The following is a 20,294-nucleotide window of genomic DNA, read 5'->3' on the forward strand; positions in this document are numbered from 1 at the left end:
TGGTACAATAGTTTTGTCTGAATGCTTATAGAGTTCACAGAATTTTATTGTGCAAGTTGGTTTTAACAAGTGAGAGTTTTTCTGTGTCCCATGAATTACATGGCATGTTTTCAAACTGCTTGTATGGCTTTTGTTATAACTTTAAATTGAACTACCCAGTAATAAGTACTACATATGTCACAGTTTTGACCACTAGTTGTAGGGATAAAGTAAGTTGTGTTATGTTAAAATGTCCCATGCATCACATAGAGAATCATCCTAATGCTTGTGGGTATATCCTCAATAAATAAACAAAAAAATCATTAAAACCCCCCTAATGGAATTTTAATCCGCTACCTGAAGAAAGAAAGCAAAACAATGCAGTGTAGGTAAGGTAATTAAAAATAATAGAGTATTATCAGGTTAAAATATTCTGGATTTTGACACTATCAGTTGACATTTTTTCATTGAATGATTTTGGGTCGCCGTCCCAGTGGGCAGCCTTTTGTCCCTTGTGGACCTGGTGGTGGAATGGTGGCTTTTTTCAGATTTTGAAGTTATCATAACCTCCTTGAGAATTTTAATTTAAGCCTGAAATCTTTTTGGTTCTTATTGGTTTACTTCACAAAAAACGCACCATCATGATGGTGTTTGAATCAGAAGTACCATCTGCCCTCTACAACTAATACAAAATGATCTTCAACCTTCCCAAATTCTCCCACACCACCCCTCTGCTACGTTCCCTCCACTGGCTCCCAGTAGCTGCACACATCAGATTCAAAATACTGATGCTGGCCTACAAAGCCAAACATGGAGTAGCACCATCCTACCTCACAGCCCTTATTACACCTCGCACTGCACCTTGTATACTCTGAGCCTCCAGTACTGCTCGCCTGGTCCCTCCATCTCTGAATGTAAAAGGTAGACACTCATCTAGACTCTTCTCCGTCTTGGCCCCTCTGTGGTGGAATGAACTTCCCCTCGAGGTCAGAAAAGCTCAGTCACTGAGTATTTTCAAATGGCAGCTCAAGACCTTCCTCTTTAGAGAATATTTAGATTAACTTGTAACCTTCTTATTTTCTGACTTATGTATAGAAACTACAACAGCATGAATAAAAAGATTGTATTCATAGTTGGGGGTCCTAGTGAACCAGAATTTATCACTTCATCGAACATGGAAGCACGTTGTAAGTCGCTCTGGATAAGGGCGTCTGCCAAATTCCTTAAATGTAAATGTAATGTAAATGAAGTGGCCCACACACACACACATGCTCTCTCTCTCTCTCTCTCTCTCTCTCCACCTTGCTCTCTGTCATTTTGTCATATGAGTGTGTGATGCAAACGTTAATGTTTCACATGCATGCTATTGTTTGCTTGTTCCTGTTTTCGGGATATTTTATGTAATTTGCAGGCATTAATATGTGGGAGATTCATGGAACTTCCTGAGACTGTCCCAGCCCTACAGGTCAATATTGTAGAATGACATGCTCAAAGGCAACACTGCCCAGAGCACACCAATTTGGCCATGCCAAACAACGTCCAGAATGAATCACTACTCCCTCCAGCTCCTGAAAACTGCATTTGAACTCCTCGCAGGTGCAAAGCTGTACACCAAATTGGATTTATGCCACGCCTACCACCTGGTGCACATCAGGGAGGGGGAAATGGAAAACCGGCTTCATTACACCTTGGCTTTGCACATTTGTACTGCCGCTTCAAGTCGCCCAACCAATGACCTCCCTGCTGAGGGGCAAATCGACTATTGCAGAGAACCCCTAACAAACAGAAGCCCCTATGCTTTCTTCTCCAAATGGCTGTTGTCATCCAAGGAAAACTACAATGTGGGAAATTGTGAACTGCTGGCCGTGAAGCTTGCCCTGACAGAATGGAGACACTGGCTGGAGGGGCATGGAGCATCTATTTATTTATTTTACATACTTTAACTTCGCCCTGTCTTACCGACCAGGAACCCGCACATGATGAAAGGCCGACATTCTGTCCCGGTAACACGCACATGATGAAAGCCCCATCGCCCCGGCACCCCTCCTCTCAGAACCAATCATCCTGGCTCTGGTACAGTGGGACCTCCTCCGGGCTGTCACTGCCAGCCACGCCCAAGAACCCCCACCACAGAATACCCCACCTGACTGCTCTTACGTCCCCAGAACTTTACATTCATAGGTCCTGCAGTGGGGAAATAATGATGCCCTAGCCGGATACCCTGGCCAAAGTAGGACCCAGGACCTCATTCATCGAATGTTCTGGTAGTCGGGGCTCCCTGGCACCATTGCGGAATACATCGCTGCCTGTCCCACCTGCGCAGCCCACAAATCCAAGTGATTGTCATTGTAAAACACAGCAGCAAAGCACACGGTGCAGACAACAAAATGTATCCTCTGCTTTTAACCCATCACCCTTGGTGAGCAGTGGGCACCATGAAAGGCGCCCGGGGAGCAGTGTGTGGGGATGGTGCTTTGCTTAGTGGCACCTTGGCGGCAACCTTCTGATCACAGGGCCACTTCCTTAACCACTAGGCCACCACTGCCCCAGCTGCAACTAACAAATTTTTTTAAAAATCATTTAATCTTTCGATCATGTTTTTTTTTTTTTTTTTAATCAATCATAGCATTGTATTTATATATAAAAAAAAAGCAAGAAAAGCATTTGTTTCCAACTCTTTATTCAAAAACAGAACTAGAATCTTTAGAAAGTACACAAACATGTTTGAGTTATTATAATAATATTAAAATAAAACTGGACTAACACAAAAAACATACATGTGTATGCTTTACATCTGCCAAATATAGGCTTTTTTTAAATAAAGAAAAACCTGAGCTGTCAGAACAATGAATGATTTATATAAAAAACAAAAAACAATACAAATCAGAAAAACAGGATTTGTTTGAATGTCTATGTTTGTTTTGAGGCTCTATTGCCTTCTGCAGAAAACAGCCACTCAGATGGTGTGGCAGGGATGCAGAGGTAAGACTTGGCTGGCCTGGCGAACATGGGATATCTTTCATTATTATGGGTTTTCTTCCTTGGCAAGGCTCTTTTCTCCTATGTGAGAAGTGGACATCAGTGAGGGTGATTAAAAATTATTGAACAATGTAACAGCTTTAAATGGAACGTAAACATGCAAACTCATAGCGAAAAAAAAATCCACTTTCAAACAGCCATTCATTGTGCGTTTGTGAAACGCTGTCCTCTCCAGCTCATTGTACTGTATCACGTTGGCTGACAAGCTCACTGGTTTGTGCAGGTCAGACCAGGTATTCTGGACTATGCGTGACGCCTGGACAGAGCAGGCACTGTGGCAAACATAATGCGTTGTTGTGTTGAGCACGTACACAGACCACTGCTTGCTGTCTGCTTCCACTGCCGGTGTCAGGCAACAGGCGTTCAAAACAGCGCTTTTTTTCATAAAAACTCATGTTTTGGCCTAAAACCACTTGTTAAAATGCAACAGTTTTCCAACAGTCTTGAAGGAGTTCCCAGAGCTGTTTAGCACTCGTTGGCCCCTTTGCCTTCACTCTGCGGTCTAGCTCACCACAAACTGTCTCGATTGGGTTCAGGTCCGGTGACTGTGGAGGCCAGGTCATCTTCCGCAGCACTCCATCACACTCGTTCTTGGTGAAATAGCCCTTACACAGCCTGCAGGTGTGTTTGGGGGTCATTGTCCTGTTGGAAAAATAAATGATCGTCCAACTAAACGCAAACCGGATAGGATGGCATGTCGCTGCAGGATGCTGTGGTAACCATGCTGGTTCAGTGTGCCTTCAATTTTGAATAAAAACAGTGTAACCAGCAAAACCCCTGCACACCATCACACCTCCTCCTCCATGCTTCACAGTTGGATTCCAGGCATGTGGAATCCATCCGTTCACCTTTTCTGCGTCTCACAAAGGCACCAAAGATCTCAAATTTGGATAAACTTCCAAAGCTCTTGGTTACCCTTGGTAACCAAGAGCATTCTCTCGATGAGCATTCTCTCGATGAGCTCTCGAAGAGGTCAGGTTACTACACAGCCGACAGCCCCATTGGACAACTGTTAAAATTCATATTATGGCAAGAACCAATCAGCTAACTAAAGAAAAACAAGTGTCCATCATTACTTTAAGGAATGAAGGTCAGTCAGTAAGGAAAATTGCACAAACTTTAATTGTGTCCCCAAGTGGAGTCGCAAAAACCATCAAGTGCTACAACGAAACTGGCACACGAGGACCGACCCAGGTCGGTCCTTTCCTGGGTCGGTCCTCGTGTGCCAGTTTCGTTGTAGCACTTGATGGTTTTTGCGAATCCATGTTTTTCTTTAGTTAGCTGATTGGTTCTTGCCATAATATGAATTTTAACAGTTGTCCAATGGGGCTGTCGGCTGTGTAGTAACCTGACCTCTGCACAACACAACTGATGGTCCCAACCCCATTGATAAAGCAAGAAATTCCACTAATTAGGCACATCTGTGAAGTGAAAACCATTTCAGGGGACTACCTCTTGAAGCTCATCGAGAGAATGCCAAGCAGTAATCAGAGCAAAAGTTCAATCTAGAATATAAAACATGTTTTCAGTTATTTCACCATTTATTGTTAAGTACATAACTCTACATGTGTTCATTCATAACTTTTTTTTTTTTTTTTTTTTAAATGATCAAATGTCTCTGCGTTGCGTTACACAACGAATCGATTATGAAATAACTTTTTTTGAGTGAGGTACTGTGCTGTGTTTCACAATGACAATCACTTTACTGTGTTATGTGTGACCTTAAAATGCCTTCTAGGATATGTGCTTCATTGAAATCTCAGTTTTTCTGAAATATACTGTCTTATGATCCTGTGTATAAATTGTTTTAGGGAGCAGCATGTGGCGCAGGACCAAGATCTGCATGGCTGGATACACTGGCATGTTCATGCTTGTCGCATATTTAAACGCGTTAAAGTGGACAGCCTGGAGGTCTTGAGCGCGTTGGTGCTCTTCAGAGGAGACATCCGTGTTATTGAGGGTAAGCACCAAAAACAGCTGTTGAGCTCAAAAGGTTTTTGGCAAACATGTTGAACGAGCCTAAGAACTGCTGAATATGATGAAAATAATAAGATACATAACTTATAGGGATTTATGATTTGATAACATGCCAATTCTACAAAAGTTGGGATGTTGCAAAAAAAAGTGAAAATAATGTAATGAGTAGTGAAATCTATAACACCATATTTTAGCAGTCCAGGAATTTGCGATGTTGTGAATTCAGCTAGTCAGTGAAAATTATTTGCATTTTGCACTTTTGGCAAATCACCGCAACTTTTTTGCAATTGTAACCTATCGCAGCACTTCTTGCATTTTGCGTCACTCAAACGTAATCAGTTACTTGTTACCAAACATGCAGACATGTGCGAAAGAAGTGATGCCAAGGATCGTGCACAACCTCTTCCAAGTGTTCTGAAATTCTACCACAAAGTAAACACGGAGAGTTGCAGACATGCGCAACCAGCCGAGCCGGCCTGACTGAGTCTGTTGCAAGAACTGTTTTTGTTCAAGGTTCTTTTTCATTTATGTTTGTTACTCTACACCTGTATAGCCATTTCCTTGTTGGGAGAAGTGTACCAGTGCATTTATTTAAATAAATCAATATTAAATATCATAATTTGAAAGTTTATATATATATATATATATAGAGACAGGGAACTGAATATATGGAATGAAAGTCTGAATATATGGAATGAAATCTGATGTCACCAAACCGTTGACGCCATTTTGAGAATGTTAGTTCGCTAAACAGGTGAATTGTGTCTCACCACAAGTGATTCTGCACTAAACCCAGTGGCAGCAGTTTTAAGCAGCGACGATATAGTAAACACTCTGGCTAATGCTTGCAGTAACACTGCTAATAATGACCTACTGCAGCGACAGTAGCTGCTTATTCGTCAAGCACCCGCACTGACCGAAACAGGCAAGCTTCCCACCGCCATTCCTACATAGAGTTTCATTCCATATATTCAGAGTTTCATTCCATATATTCGGACTTTCATTCCATATATTCAGTTCCCTGTCAATATATATATTATTTATTTCCTGTTTGGCTTGCCATTATATATATATATATATATATAATTTTTTTTTTTTTTTTTAAAGACCAGAAAAGTTTTTTAGATCAGAAAAGTTTATCACGAAAGCCTGGAGGTTCAGTTTTATTCATAATAAAACTTAAACTAAATCAAATGCTGAACTTATATATTTTCAATATCTAAGTGTCACGGCTGCCACTCCACTACCGGGCCCACAAGCACAGGGGACGACGACCCAGATTAAGACTGAGTCAAGGTTTGCATCGGCTATAAAGCTTCAGGGGCCATCTTGGACATCACAAACTTTGGGGACTGTAGAGCCCTCTGGACAGCACAGCGAACTCCCCCAACTCTGACCGCACCAATTGTAAATGAAAAATTCTGATTTCTCTATTCAGAGAAGCATAGTCAGATGTTGTGCTGGAGTTGCAGAACCAAACATCAGAAAGAAATTGAAAGTGCTGGCTAAAGCTAAACACTCATTATCTAAAACGGTTATTTACATCAGTATTAATCAGAAATTACCCCAAATAATTTTATAAAGATGCAGGAACAAAAAAAAAAAAAACTGATGTCTGAGGCAGTAATATGTTCTGGTCCCACACCTCAAAGAAGGTTGAACAGTTATTGCATTAAATAGCTGGCTGTCTTATTGGTAGGGGTGGGAATTGACAAGGACCTCACAACATGATACATGGGCCATGATGCTATTATAAGATAAGATACGATGATCCTTTATTAGTCTCATAAGTGGGAAATTTACAAAGTAAGTAATCTAATTATATCACAATATATATGATAATATATGATTATATACATGTATAGCAATATTGTGATATTCTACAGTTCACTGAAAATGTATAAAGAGTTGAAATTCTGTATGTATCACATTACAATTCAGCCAAAACAACATAACTCAGAACTTAATCTTAATTTTATTGTCTTTGCACTTAACACTGAGGTAGTGGACACCAAAAATGTTAAGATAAAAAGCATATGATTGAAAATAAGACATTAAAGTGCCCAGTAAGTTATCTAAGGCTGTAGTGGTGCTTGTAGAGGACTGACCTGAAATGTAAATATATAAAAAATAAAGTGCATATGCACACAGATATTCTTTGTCTGTGATCTTTATCACTGTGCAAACTAAATAGTAACAGAATTACGTTATAAGAATTAGCGTATAACGTAGGGAGTTGAAATAAATGTTTCGTGATCAGAATTATCTGCTCCTGGGTGGCACATCTGCTGGGGCATGTTGAGGTACTGTCACAATTTTGAAGAAAGAGCATGTTTCTCTCACTCTGAGTCACTTGCTTTACCTTTGCTCACCGGCTGCACCATTTTTATTTAGGTTCTGACACATCAGCGTATGTATTTTGATTCAACATATTTTTTTCCGATGACATCAACGTGTTTGGATAGCCCTAATGTTGACCATGTACTTGAAGCTCGTGTTTTCCACTGCGCTATAGGGACACAAATCCTGACAAATAAAATTTACTTCTGTTCATGTATTTTGTCAATAGGCTTCGGTTGTTACACTATTATGACCACAAGACAGATTATTTTTAATCACAATTATTAATCATGATTATTAAACAATCCCCCAATCTAGACCCCAAATAAAATAAATAAATAAAAGACCAAAAAGAAAAAAATATATAAATACATATTGTAAATAGATATATACAACCTATACAAAAATAAATAAATAAAAAATTTAAACTGCAGAGCTCCACCCACACATGAACTGTATCACCTAGGAAAAGAAAGAAAATTCTTACTCTTAACCAGATCGAGAAAAAGACCCAAAATCTTTTTAAATGTCTTAAGGGAACCCCTAAGTGAAAGTCTTATCCTTTCCAGTTTAACAAAATAAAGAATATCTCGTATACAGATATTTGGCTGGGAGGTTTAGAGGATTTCCAGTTTCTAGCGCAAATAGATGATGCATGAATTCGCAGCAGAACCTCCTCTCAACCCTAATCAGTAATTTTCCTCCTCCAAAAGTGTATTCAGAGGGGTTAGTGAATTAGCGCATATGTAAAAAATTCTGTTCTATTCTGTTCAGCTGCTGCCTCTCATCTGGCATTGCTCATAAATACAACTGTGAAATTGTGGCAGCCAAAATCTTGATCATGATTAAAATCTGATTAATTGTGCAGCTTTAACCTGGATGGTGCATGCTGAAATGAACTCATAAATTGCTTGTGTTACCTAAATATTTGACAGAAGTGGGACAGCTTGCAGTGCGTGCCGTGTTTGGTCTGAAAGTGGCTTTAGTTTTTCTCCAGTGAGCAGTCTGTGCTCAGCTGACGCCACGGACATCTGAACCAGACCTTTTTTTGCCGTTTGTGGCTTCAGGATGTAAAATGTTTGGGTCTGTGTGTAGTGGAGGAGACTTTGGTGAAGCATGCATGAGAAAGGAGGCCTGCTGGGAAGAAAGAGAATCTCTCTCTCTATTTATTATGCTTATAACACCTCAGAGCCGCAAGACCAAGTCACCAGAGTTATTAGGAACCAGTCTCTTTTTTTTTTTTTTTATGCCTGGTGAGTGTCCATACTAAATATTACATAGCGACGGAAAGTAAATGTGAGTTTTTGTCACCTGCCCATTTCTTGGAGGGGGTTGCAATTGTTCCTGCGGTGGCCCATCTGGGGTTCCTGTGCCCTGGGGGCATCATTGGATGTCTGTTGCCTGAGCCTCCTCCGTGTCCGCTTTGTTTCTGGGGGGGCAGAGGTGTGGTTCAACATACACTATGTCAGGAATAGAACATGCTAGGGAATTGTTCAGTGCTAGACTAAATGTATTTATTTATGTATTTATTTATTTTGTGCAGTGTGTGTGTGCATGTGCTTGTGTTCGTGTTAGACTCGTCTGAAATACTTTTTAAACAAGTGGGTTTTCAAATGTTTCTTAAAGGTGGTAGTAGTCTCGGCTAGTCGAATGGAGCAGGGCAAGTTGTTCCACCAGCCAGGGACAACAAAGGAGAACAGAGTCGATTGGGATCGAAGACCCCGTGAAGAGGGAATTTTCAGTCTCATTTCATTTGCAGATCTGAGAGGGCCATGCAGAAGTGTAGCTAGCTAGTAGTGTGTTGATATAAGATGGTGCACTTCCATTTACAGGCCTATAGGCAAGCATCAAGGATTTGAACTCAATGCGCGCAGCTACCGGGAGCCAGTGGAGAGAGGTGTGAAGAGGCGTGACATGGGTGTGTTTCGGCTGATGTTTCGGCGGGCTGCCACATTTTGGACCATCTGGAGTGGTTTTATGGTGACAGCAGAGGCTCCAGCCAGGAGAGAGTTACAATATTGGAGTTTAGAGATGACCATTGCATGGACGAGGAGCTGTGTAGCCTGTTGTGAAAGGAAAGGCCTAATCTTGTGAATGTTGTAGAGAGTGAACCTGCAGGATGTAATTATCATTCTAAAATAAACATGTAATATATGATCTAAAAAGGCTTAAAAGAAACAATATGTCAAGGAAGTTGCAAATATAGTCTGCACGCGCAGAAGTACAGTGGAAGTAGAGCGCGTATTACTCGCCTCGCATACTGTTTTTCACATACAATATAGTGTGACGGTGGAGGACCAGCATGCCTTGCGGGTGAGATACGTGCTGACAAGACAAGCACACCCGGGGACTGCAAATAGTTAACCATGTTATGGGTAAATGTTTTCTGTTGGGGTAATGTGTGTGTTATGGGGATTTAATGTAGCGTGTGCAAGGGGAGAAACGTTACATCGGGATTTAGTAGTGTATTGCTGGAGGAGAGGAAGACGCCTCCCTGTTATTTGGAAGCCTGAGGAGTAGGTATTGGCGCCACCTACTGGCTTCCATTCAATAAAAAGCGTTATTCCGAAACCCTCACGATTGAGCCGATTTCTCCTTTCCTGACCTCGCAGCGACGGCTTGTCATTGTATATGGTATGCGATTTCGGACGCAGCATAAATTTCATTTATTGCAACTCTTTGCGATACAGATATATTATTATCACGATGACGATAATTTTTCGATATATCATGCAGCCCTAATGCCGGTGGCTTTCCGGATGCAGCATGTTTTGTAAATGTCTGTTATGGAGGGAAGAGAGACTCAAATGATCTTCAGATGATCAGATGATTCTCAACTGAAACTCAACCTCAGCAAAACTGAACTGCTCTTCATCCCTGTTGATTCCTTACCACAACAAGACCTTAAAATCTTCCTGGACAATTCCCCAATCAGAAATATGTCTAATCTATGGTCATCTCCGAAATTGGACTATTACTCACTCCTGGCTGCCCTTTCTCTTAGTGCTATTCGACCAGCTGAAGCACAACTTGTTTTCAACCCTCCCAAATTCTCCCACACCACTCCACTGCTATGTTCCCTTCACTGGGTTTCTATAGCTTCCACTTTAGATTCAATATACTGATGGTAGGCTTCAAAGCCAAGGAATGATCAGCACCCTTCTCCTCAGCAACCTCAGACCTTGTTACTCCTCGCTGTGCACCTAGATCTCTCCAATACTCTTCCAAATGCAGTAAATGTAAACAATAGATAAGATTGAATCTAGAATCAGTTTATGAGGTATGGGGTTTTATATTAATATTAAAGAATATTGATGAACTCTGGGATGCATGTAAGACTGCTTTCTTTGTCATTCCTGATTACTTCATGAATAAATCCTTGCCAAACCACATGGATATTAAATTTGGATCTCACAGCACCACTACTCAATTTGCTGACATATTTTTGTATTTGCAGTAAATTTGTTCAATTTCTGTATAGGCAAAAACTGATTGATAAAATGATTTTTTTTTTCAGTGAAACTAATTCATTTCAATGCATTGAACATAATTTTGGTATTCATATGAGATATTTCTGAATTGATGAATTAATTTGATGAATTAAAAGTCAGGTTAATAGCAGGTGTTTCTACAAAATAGATAAGCGACAAGACTTTTGTCAATGAACGTACAAGAGTTAAGGTCTTGGACACCTATGTGGACGCGTTGATTTGCTACAATGATCAGAAAAATGGTCTGTGTTCAGTCCGCACGGCACTTTGACCACGTGAGAACAAGGCCGGCAAGTGCCACGCCACGCAGCGTGGAACCCCTACCCAGAGTGGCACTGCACTCATATCAGGCCACCCCAGGGGTCCACCTACCAGCACTACTTTTTATCAAGAATTGATATACTTCTGCAAGAAAATCACCACGCAATGTCATTATGATGTAATCAATTATGTTTTGCACTGCATCGATGCAATATTGTCCATGTTTGCATTGTGATGCATTGATTATACGATTCATTTCAACACCCCTAATGCTACTTCAATACTACAATAGTATTAGAAATATAATTTTCCAGTTTTTATACTATATAAAACATATTATATTTCTTTCTATTCTTATACATTCTTTATTGTTTTACTAGGAATGTTTGGAACTGGAATTCTGTCATACTTCTCCTTCCTGCGTTTCTTGGTCCTGCTGAATTTTGTCATGTTCCTTTTGATGTTTGGATTTGTGATTTTTCCCATTGCCGTGGCACCTCATGCATCAGGAAATATTACCTATAGTCAAGCTGATGGTAAGTTATATATTTACACAAGTCATGTAAAAATAAAAAAAATTATCCTAGTTTGTTGTTAATAATCAATAAATCCTTATTTGCATTATCATGAAACTCCCTGCCCTGTGCCCAATGTCTTGAACCTATGACTCCATTATGCATTTAGCAGTTACTGCAAGTGAGTCAGTGAGTTTGTTTTAATTCAAATCTATTCATACTTGTGCACCAAATAATCCAAATCATTAAAGATGCAGTCATCCCATACCGGATGGCCAGTTGGCGATCTGGAATGGCTGATTCCTTAGGCACTATACCTTCCCAGACTCGTCTGCTCTTGTAAAGTTCTTTGGATCTTGTTACGTAAATCATTATTATTACCTTTCCTTGTAAAATGGACTGACTGTTAACTGAATGTGGAAAAATAGATACTGAATTTTCAAAATAGCTCTTATAGCACTTGAAAGTGAAGTGATTTACTTTTATTACTTACATGTTGAATAGATTTAACATAAAACATGCTGACCTCATAAATCATAAATCTCTTTGACCATATTTAAAATAACACATTGTATAGTGATAGCATCAGATCCATGGATCTTTTCTGTTCTCATGTTTGTCCTGACGTTCCATTGGGTCCAAATGTTTGTAGTTCCTGTTGGTACCTGTTTTGGAATGTAGTGAATTAAGACAGTATTTTAATTATAATACAAGCATCAATGAACACAAAAATAGCAGACAAAACACACCAGAGAGTCTAGAGAGAATCTAGCATATTATATAATAACAATGCTGCAGTGCTTATGTGAAAAATAGTTTAAATTGTTATAATAACTCTAATTAATAATCTAGTTTTTCTTTTGATGCTTTTGCACACAGGTAGCGAGTGCACTGATTACCCCAGCAGTTCTCGTCGTGGGCTTGTAGTTTTTCATCAGTATATCACAGACCTTCTTTCAGGAACAGTAAGTATGGATTTTAGGGGTCCAAGCACAGAATAAATGTCACTGACATAATCACTGTCACTGCTCTTGTATAAATGTTTGATTTAAGACTTTATCTTAATCTTTTTTTTTTTTTGTATAGGGATTTTTGGAACAGACATACCTGTTTTATGGTTACTACAAAGTGGAAGCCATCAATTTTCACAAATGTACATACAATATTCCTTTGGCATACCTGCTTGTCACAATTGCCTACCTCTTCCTGAGTCTCATCTGGATAGTTAAAAGGTAACTGAACAATTGTTGTAATAATGATAAACTGATCATATTTAAAAATTCAGTTTAAGATACTGGCAATACTTCACAATACAGGCAACTTTTACAGAAATACATTTGCTTATATGTATGCCCAGAAATAATCTCCAATGTCATGTGAAGTGTAATTAATATTGCTGTTCTTTCAAATTCAAACACTGACTATAAAAAGGCATTGTTTATACTTTACAGATCTGCAGTTGGATTTAAGCGTAGTCTTATCCAGGATGAGGATCGATTCCAAAGTTTTTGTAACAAGGTTTTTGCTGGCTGGGATTTCTGTATTACCAATGAAAATGCAGCTAGACTGAAAAGAAGGAGTTTGCTTTATGAGCTCAAGGTAGGACTACAACTAGATTTTATATTCACTCTTGAACATTAGTGTCAGTACAAAGTGTTGTTACAAAGTGCAGTATCTAATAATATTGTATTATATTTGTCTTATAATGGAAATAATATGCAAATAAACGTGATAAGCTGCAGAAACTCCTTCCCTTTAATTGCAAATATTTAACTGCAGTTGTAGGTTTTTGTTCTTTTTTTGATTATCCTGTTAGGTTTGCTGTTGGGATTTTATAAATGAAATGTTTTCAAAGTATAATATGGGTAACCTCAGCCCAGATGAATTGTGCAATCAATAGCACCCACCTCCAGGGGGGTCACAGACCCCAGACTGGCCTAGTGGATAAGAAATCTGTAAAAAATCATGTGGATAAATCATGTGTCTCCATACAGACTGACCTAGAGGAAGAGCGCATTAAGCAAAAAATTGCTGAGCGCACACGCTATGAAAAGTTCAGAATCTACATTCTCAGGATTGTCCTTAATCTCTTTGTTATTGCTGTACTTGCGGGATGCTTCTACAGTATTTACAGAGCAACTATATATTCAGCTCAGGTGAGAGTTGTTTTTTATTATAAATGTATTTATATTATATAACATGATCATTTTGAGATATAGGTAACTTGTCATCAAATAATTTACTAACAATCTAAACTATTTTCTGATTACATCAGGTACTAATGGTTTCTAATGATACATTAACAGACTTGTTCTTGATTATTTGTTTTTTAGAAATATTAATTTATGTATCCTTCAACAGAATGAGCAGAAGACCAACTTTATACTGGACCTTATCATTGAGTATCTACCTTCTATTGTAATCACTCTAGGCAACTTCATCACTCCACTTATTTTTAGTGTTATAATTCAGTTTGAAGACTATTCTGCAGCTTTTGAGATCCGTTTCACTCTCATGAGGTAAGCTTTCTCAGTGATGAATGAAAAAATTAAAATTTTCTTTTCCTCACAAGTTTCTGATGTCACAACACACATTTTCCTGTGTCAGAATACACAGTGCATTGGGCAGCAGAACCACAGACTGGTGTGCTGGGAGTGCGTGACAAAAGACTAAAAAGAGTGACTGTCACATTCAAAGCGTGACACTTGAGAGCCCTGTAAACGGAGGCGGGGGGCGGTGTGGGGGCTCTATATTTTACAATGTCTTTGCAGGATTGTACTTTTTAAAATAGCGACGTAATAAGTACTCCGACTCACTGTTCAATGCTAAACATGACTTACATTTTTTTTTTTTTTTCAAATTGTGTATTGTATTGTATCTTCATATATGTCACTGTACTTATCTAGCTGTCTCATTTGACAAGCAAAATATAAAGAAATGATTGTGGCAGAAGAGCTCCACAGTGATGTACCTGTTCATCCATTTTTGTTCTGTCCTTAGGTGTGTGTTCATGCGTCTGGCAAGCATTGCTGTCTTGCTCCTTTCTCTTTGGTCTCAAATAACTTCATGCAGTATTGATGACTGCCCTTGTGGGTACAACCACAAACTTTATCCTGTAAGTATTATGTAAACATGAGAATTTAGCTAAAATGTTTATGTAAATTATTGTTAATTGTCTAGTTTCAATGCCTATGTGTATAAAACAGATAATGTTGGTTGCATATTTAAAAATGTTAATGTTAGTAAAAATAATTGACCACATTTAATAATTTTCCTTGTTTATGTGAAGTGCTGGGAGTCTCGTGTTGGACAGGAAATGTACAAACTTATGATTTTTGACTTTCTTATAATTGGAGCTGTGACTGTTTTTGTGGAATTTCCAAGAAAGTAAGTGTTTTAAATGTTTCATATAAGACATTACACCAATTGAGTAATTTGCACTTGCCATAATACATACGCTGCATGGGTTAAGGTATTTTCCCCAGGAAAACACATTAAGGATGGACACAAAAGTGTGTACACCCCTTACATTTTTGTAAATACAGTGCATCCGGAAAATATTCTCAGCACATCAATTTTCCACACCCCATAATGACAAATTGAAGAAGTTTACATGAGGTTTTGGCTAAATTTGGCTTTGGCTAGAAGGTCTCCTATTTTGAAAGATTAATACGAGTTTCCCTAGCCTGTCTGTGGCCCTGCAGTGGCTAGAAATGGCGATATGTATAAAGCGTGCTTTGGCCATTCTGCTTTGTTATTTAGAGAGCGAAAGCTCAGACAAGGGCCGCACAATATATCGAAAGATTATCTTTATCTAGTATACACGATATCTGTATCGCAAAGAGTTGCGATAAATGAAATTTATGCTGCGTCCTTAATCGCATACTATATACTATTGTGAGCCGTCGCCCCGAGGTCAGGAAAGGAGAAATCGGCTCAATCATGAGGGTTTCGGAATAATGCTTTTTATTGACCGGAAGCAAGTAGGTGGCGCCAACAGCCAATACCTACTCCTCTGGCTACTCCAAATAATAGGAAGGTGTCTCTTCTTGTCCTCCAGACCTACACAACGACATCCCGTTGTAAAGTTTCTCCCCTTGCACACGCTACATTAAATCCCCATAACACACACAGCCCTAACAGAACACATACCCGTAACATGGTTAACTATTTGCAGTCCCTGGGCATGCCCGTCTCGTCAGCGCGTATCTCACCCGCAAGGCATGCTGGTCCCAACTCATGGCCGGCCTCTGCAGACACACAACATATTGTATGTGAAAAACAGTATGCGAGGCGGGTAGTACGCGCTGTACTTTTGCGAATCGGGCTGGAATCGGACGAGCTGAGCAGTGAATTCATAGTATTTGAAAAAACAGTAGACGAGAAGTACCCTGATTCTGTAGCAGGCATTCGAGCCCATATCCCATAAGGCAGCGGGAGAGGTGGGGTAATTTAAGTGTAAAACGTAAAAATGTAATTCAAATGTAGTACCTACTCAAGTAGTATGCGATTTCGGATGCAGCATTAATTTATGTGCCAAGCATTTGTGTGTCCAAATTTGACCAATCAGATGGGCCCTTACTATCTTTATACCCGCCTCCCAAGTAGGTGATATAATGCTATTGGCTAGACCAGGCCAATATAAATTTTTATTTATGTGAATGTTGACAATATGTTAGTGTTTCCACTACATACCAATTTATTTGAGGCCAGTACACTTTGTTTAATAGTATTTTCTTATTTCAATTTAGTTTTTTTTAATATATATATATATATATATATATAGAGAGAGAGAGAGAGAGACAAGGCAAGGCAAGGAAATATTTTGTTTAAAAGATGCTCTGAATGGTTGAATGGTTACATGTAAATAAAAAGTCATCTTTGAAAGCAATTCATATTGTGTTGGCAGGTCTATGGTAACAGCAACCCAGAAATCAGAATATCTGCTGAGGGTTTTAATTCATGCATAATGTTATAGGAAAATGTTATATTGCAAGAAATATCGCTATCGCAATATTCAACAACAATATTGCATATCGCATATTTCCCAATATCGTGCAGGCCTAGCTCAGATCTGGAATGTCTCCCCTTATATCGCCATAAGGGTAAAGGTTACCTACTGTTTCTCGTGCTTTGGCAACCTAGATAATTTCCCGCCCCTCCCCCAAAAAGTAACTCCACTGATCGTCATGGCAGTGGTGGCCTAGTGGTTAAGAAAGCGGCCCCGTGATCAGAAGGTTGTCGGTTCCCCAAGGGTGATTGTTAAAAGCAGAGGACACATTTCGTTGTGCCACCATGCGCTGTGCTGTGTATCACAATAACAATCACTTTCACCTGAATTAAACTGCAAGAACATCTCAAGGATCATCAGGGGAAAACAGGATGCACCTGAGTTCAATTTTGAGCTTCATGGCAAAGGTTGTGAAAACTTATGTACATGTACATGTGCTTTCTCATGTAAACTGATTTTCACATTCCCATTATAGGTTGTTGTCTGTAGAATGCTGAGGGGAAAAGTGATGCACTGTAAATACTTTCCAGATGCGCTGTAATTTGTTATATCTTTGCTTGGGACAACATTGAAAGTATTACACAATGTAAAGTCATCTGTGTACAGCTTGTATAACAGTGTAAATTTGCTGTTCCCTCAAAATAACTAAACACACAGCCATGTCTAAACCGCTGACAACAAAAGTGAGTGCACCCCAAAGTGAAAGTATCCAAATTTTCCCTTCCTTTTAATCAGATGACATAAACTGTGTCCTCTCTTTTAGTTAACACAGCAATTAATTTTATTCCTGATATTAATATTATTTATTACTGACTGTCGTTTATCCTCGAATTATGTAATACAAGCTGTACCCTGGCTACTTGTACATTGTGAAGTGTTAATGTACACTAATGTACACATAAAATATTTACAAAAATGTGAGGTGTGTACTCACTTTTGTGAGATCATGTATATAATTTTGTGTGCTTGTGTACCATAAAATGAAATATTTTGACACTTGCTTTAAACATTTTAACAACATCAGTCTCATTGTTTCTTTAAGGATAATAGTCAACCATTTCAACTGTGGACTGGCGAAGTTATGGGGGCAACAAGAGTTTTCCATTCCCCAAAATGTCCTTGAGATTGTATATGGCCAGACCATTTGCTGGATTGGCACCTTTTACTGCCCCCTTCTGCCTGCTATCACTACTATCAAGTATTGCATTGTCTTCTACATAAAGAAGGTCTGTATAACCAACGTGCACACATCTATTAGAGGTCCATACATTTGGATATATAATTTTTGCATAGTTTTCTCCCCGCTGCCTAAAGGCATGCACATTAGGTGAATTGGCAACTCTAAATTGTAGCTGTGAGTGTGCTAGTGGAATGTGTCTGTGTGTGTGTCTGTGTGTGTGAGACCTGTGGTGGGTTGGCCCCACTGAGTGAGTTTCTGCTCTGCACCCAATGTCCCAGGATAAGCGACAGTCAGTAATAAATAATATTAATATCAGGAATAAAATTAATTGCTGTGTTAACTAAAAGAGAGGCCACAGTTTATGTCATCTGATTTAAAGGTTTTAAAAGCCCTTGTCCTCCCGCATGTTTCCACGTTGTTGTACACAGATTTTACACTCGTTCTATATTTGGTCTCTTTGCATCTGCTTACCCTACTGACGAAAGGTCATACGTATCATAGGTTCTCACCCGCACTTAACTGGTTTTCTGGGCCATCACATTTTTTTATATTTTGTGCTCCATATTTAGCTACACTCACCAAACATGCCCATGCACAAACATTTTTTATGCCCATACACAAACATTTTTAAATCATATGTTTATGAATTTATATATTATATTTATATCATACAGATGAAACACCCCCCAAACTTAAATCCTTTCTCAACATGATTAAACTCTGATAATATAAAAAAAAAAAAAAATCTTGGGAAATACTATTTAAAATAATATTTAAATATTGCAACAGTGCTTCATTATATCTTCTTAATCTTATGTTTAAGGTTTCCTTAACTAATAACTGCCGACCTGCAACCAGACCTTTCCGGGCCTCTAGCTCAAACTTCTTCTTCCTGGTGGTGCTTCTGATTGGCTTGGCCCTTGCATGTATTCCAGTGACTGTCAGCATTGCACAGTGAGTTTGATTTACTTCAGTATTTCTTCAGCACGTGAAATTTTATCTGCTTTAACTACATGCCCAATCAAAAATCAAATAGCTTTTATTGTTACCTGTCACTAAAAACTTACAACTCAATTAATCAATCAATCTTGATTTAAATGGCACATTTTACAATGTATTGTCACAAAGCACCTAACAAATGAAACAGTGCTTAAAGCCCCATGTGAGCAACCCAGAGGCAATAGTGGCAAGGACAGGAAGAAAACCTTGAGCGACTCAGCAAGGGGAACCCTTATCCTTTGGGCAGCACTGGATTGCAATGAAATACATACAAATTTATGGCATATGAAGGTTTTTGCAGTCCACTTGTGTATAATGAATTAGCATCCAGGTAGTGGTAGTGCCAGTATGAGACTATCACATGGGGTCAGCAGCGGGGCAAGACAGGCATTCCATGGAGGTCGGCCATGTGGATGCCTGGATTGAACTACTGCTACTGTGTCTGAATCACGTACATTTCGCTGGAGATTGTTCCAATGATTTAGGCCTCTATAAGCAAATGCTCTATTCCCAGCAGTGACTTTGCATACTCGGGGACAGCCAGTCAGCCTTCTCCCAGAGAATGAAGGAAGATTGGTGGGTTATGAGGACTAGTAGGTTACTACGATAAACCGGAGCAAGACAATGCAAAGCTTCATAGGTGATAAGCAGAACTGAATACGGAACTGAACAGGAAGCCAATTCAAAGAAGACAATAAAGTCGTAATGTGATCATACCTTCTATTGCATGTAAGAACCCTGGCTGCAGAGTTTTGCATGAGTTATTCAGTGAACTGGAATCAGTGAGTAAGGAAAGTACCATCCCCACGCACTCACGGGTGCCCACTGCTCACCAAGGGTGATGGGTTAAAAGGAATCATTTCGATGTGCACACCGTGTGCTGTGCTGTGTTTCACAATGAAAATCACTTAATTCAAGGTTTAGTGAAGTGTGTAAAAAGCTCAGTTATTCAATCCAGCTGTGAGTGAATTGGTTTTGATGGTGCATTGCTTGCTATACTGAGGGAGCTTGATTGGCTTATTGATGTCAATCTTAACTGCACACATGATCAGAAAGTGATCTGAGATACTACTGTTCATTTCTTGGACTGTGCTTACTGCAATATTGTAGCAAATCCAGAGTGTGGTTATGGCAGTCAGTAGGTCCAACAATATTTTGTTTAGTTCCAACAGACTTGCAGTTCTTAGAGAATTATTATTATTCTCCATGTGTATGTTGAAGTCCCTTAAAAGGATTGATTTGTCTGTAGATAGAACAATTCTTGATATGAAATTCCATGTAACCTCTGTGTGGATAACATTGTTCCCACCAGGACTATGCGGTGCTTCTCTAACAACAATCCTTGGATTAATCCAGAAATAATCCAGTACACATCCAGCACACGGCTCACAATTCCTTAGTCTATCACTTGTAAAGATGATCATGAGATACCCGAACCTCTCCACTTGAGGCAGTCTCTCACTCCTGACCTCATTGATTTATAATTATTAACTTATCTCATC

At 39.2% G+C, this 20,294-nt stretch overlaps 1 protein-coding gene across 1 annotated transcript in view; it reads left to right on the forward strand.

The window, feature by feature from the left end:
* The window catches only part of tmc7 (transmembrane channel like 7), a 35,901-nt gene that overhangs the window by 11,894 nt on the left and 3,713 nt on the right, over positions 1–20,294 (forward strand). Inside the window, exons 3-13 of the mRNA XM_028970976.1 lie at positions 4,830–4,978; positions 11,468–11,623; positions 12,482–12,567; positions 12,689–12,834; positions 13,054–13,201; positions 13,597–13,758; positions 13,964–14,121; positions 14,603–14,717; positions 14,892–14,989; positions 17,656–17,839; positions 18,617–18,747. Of these exons, the coding sequence (XP_028826809.1) occupies positions 4,830–4,978; positions 11,468–11,623; positions 12,482–12,567; positions 12,689–12,834; positions 13,054–13,201; positions 13,597–13,758; positions 13,964–14,121; positions 14,603–14,717; positions 14,892–14,989; positions 17,656–17,839; positions 18,617–18,747 (1,533 nt within the window). The remainder of the gene's footprint in view (positions 1–4,829; positions 4,979–11,467; positions 11,624–12,481; positions 12,568–12,688; positions 12,835–13,053; positions 13,202–13,596; positions 13,759–13,963; positions 14,122–14,602; positions 14,718–14,891; positions 14,990–17,655; positions 17,840–18,616; positions 18,748–20,294) is intronic.

The sequence above is a fragment of the Denticeps clupeoides genome, chromosome 3, assembly GCF_900700375.1.
Source record: "Denticeps clupeoides chromosome 3, fDenClu1.1, whole genome shotgun sequence".
NCBI lineage: Eukaryota > Metazoa > Chordata > Actinopteri > Clupeiformes > Denticipitidae > Denticeps > Denticeps clupeoides.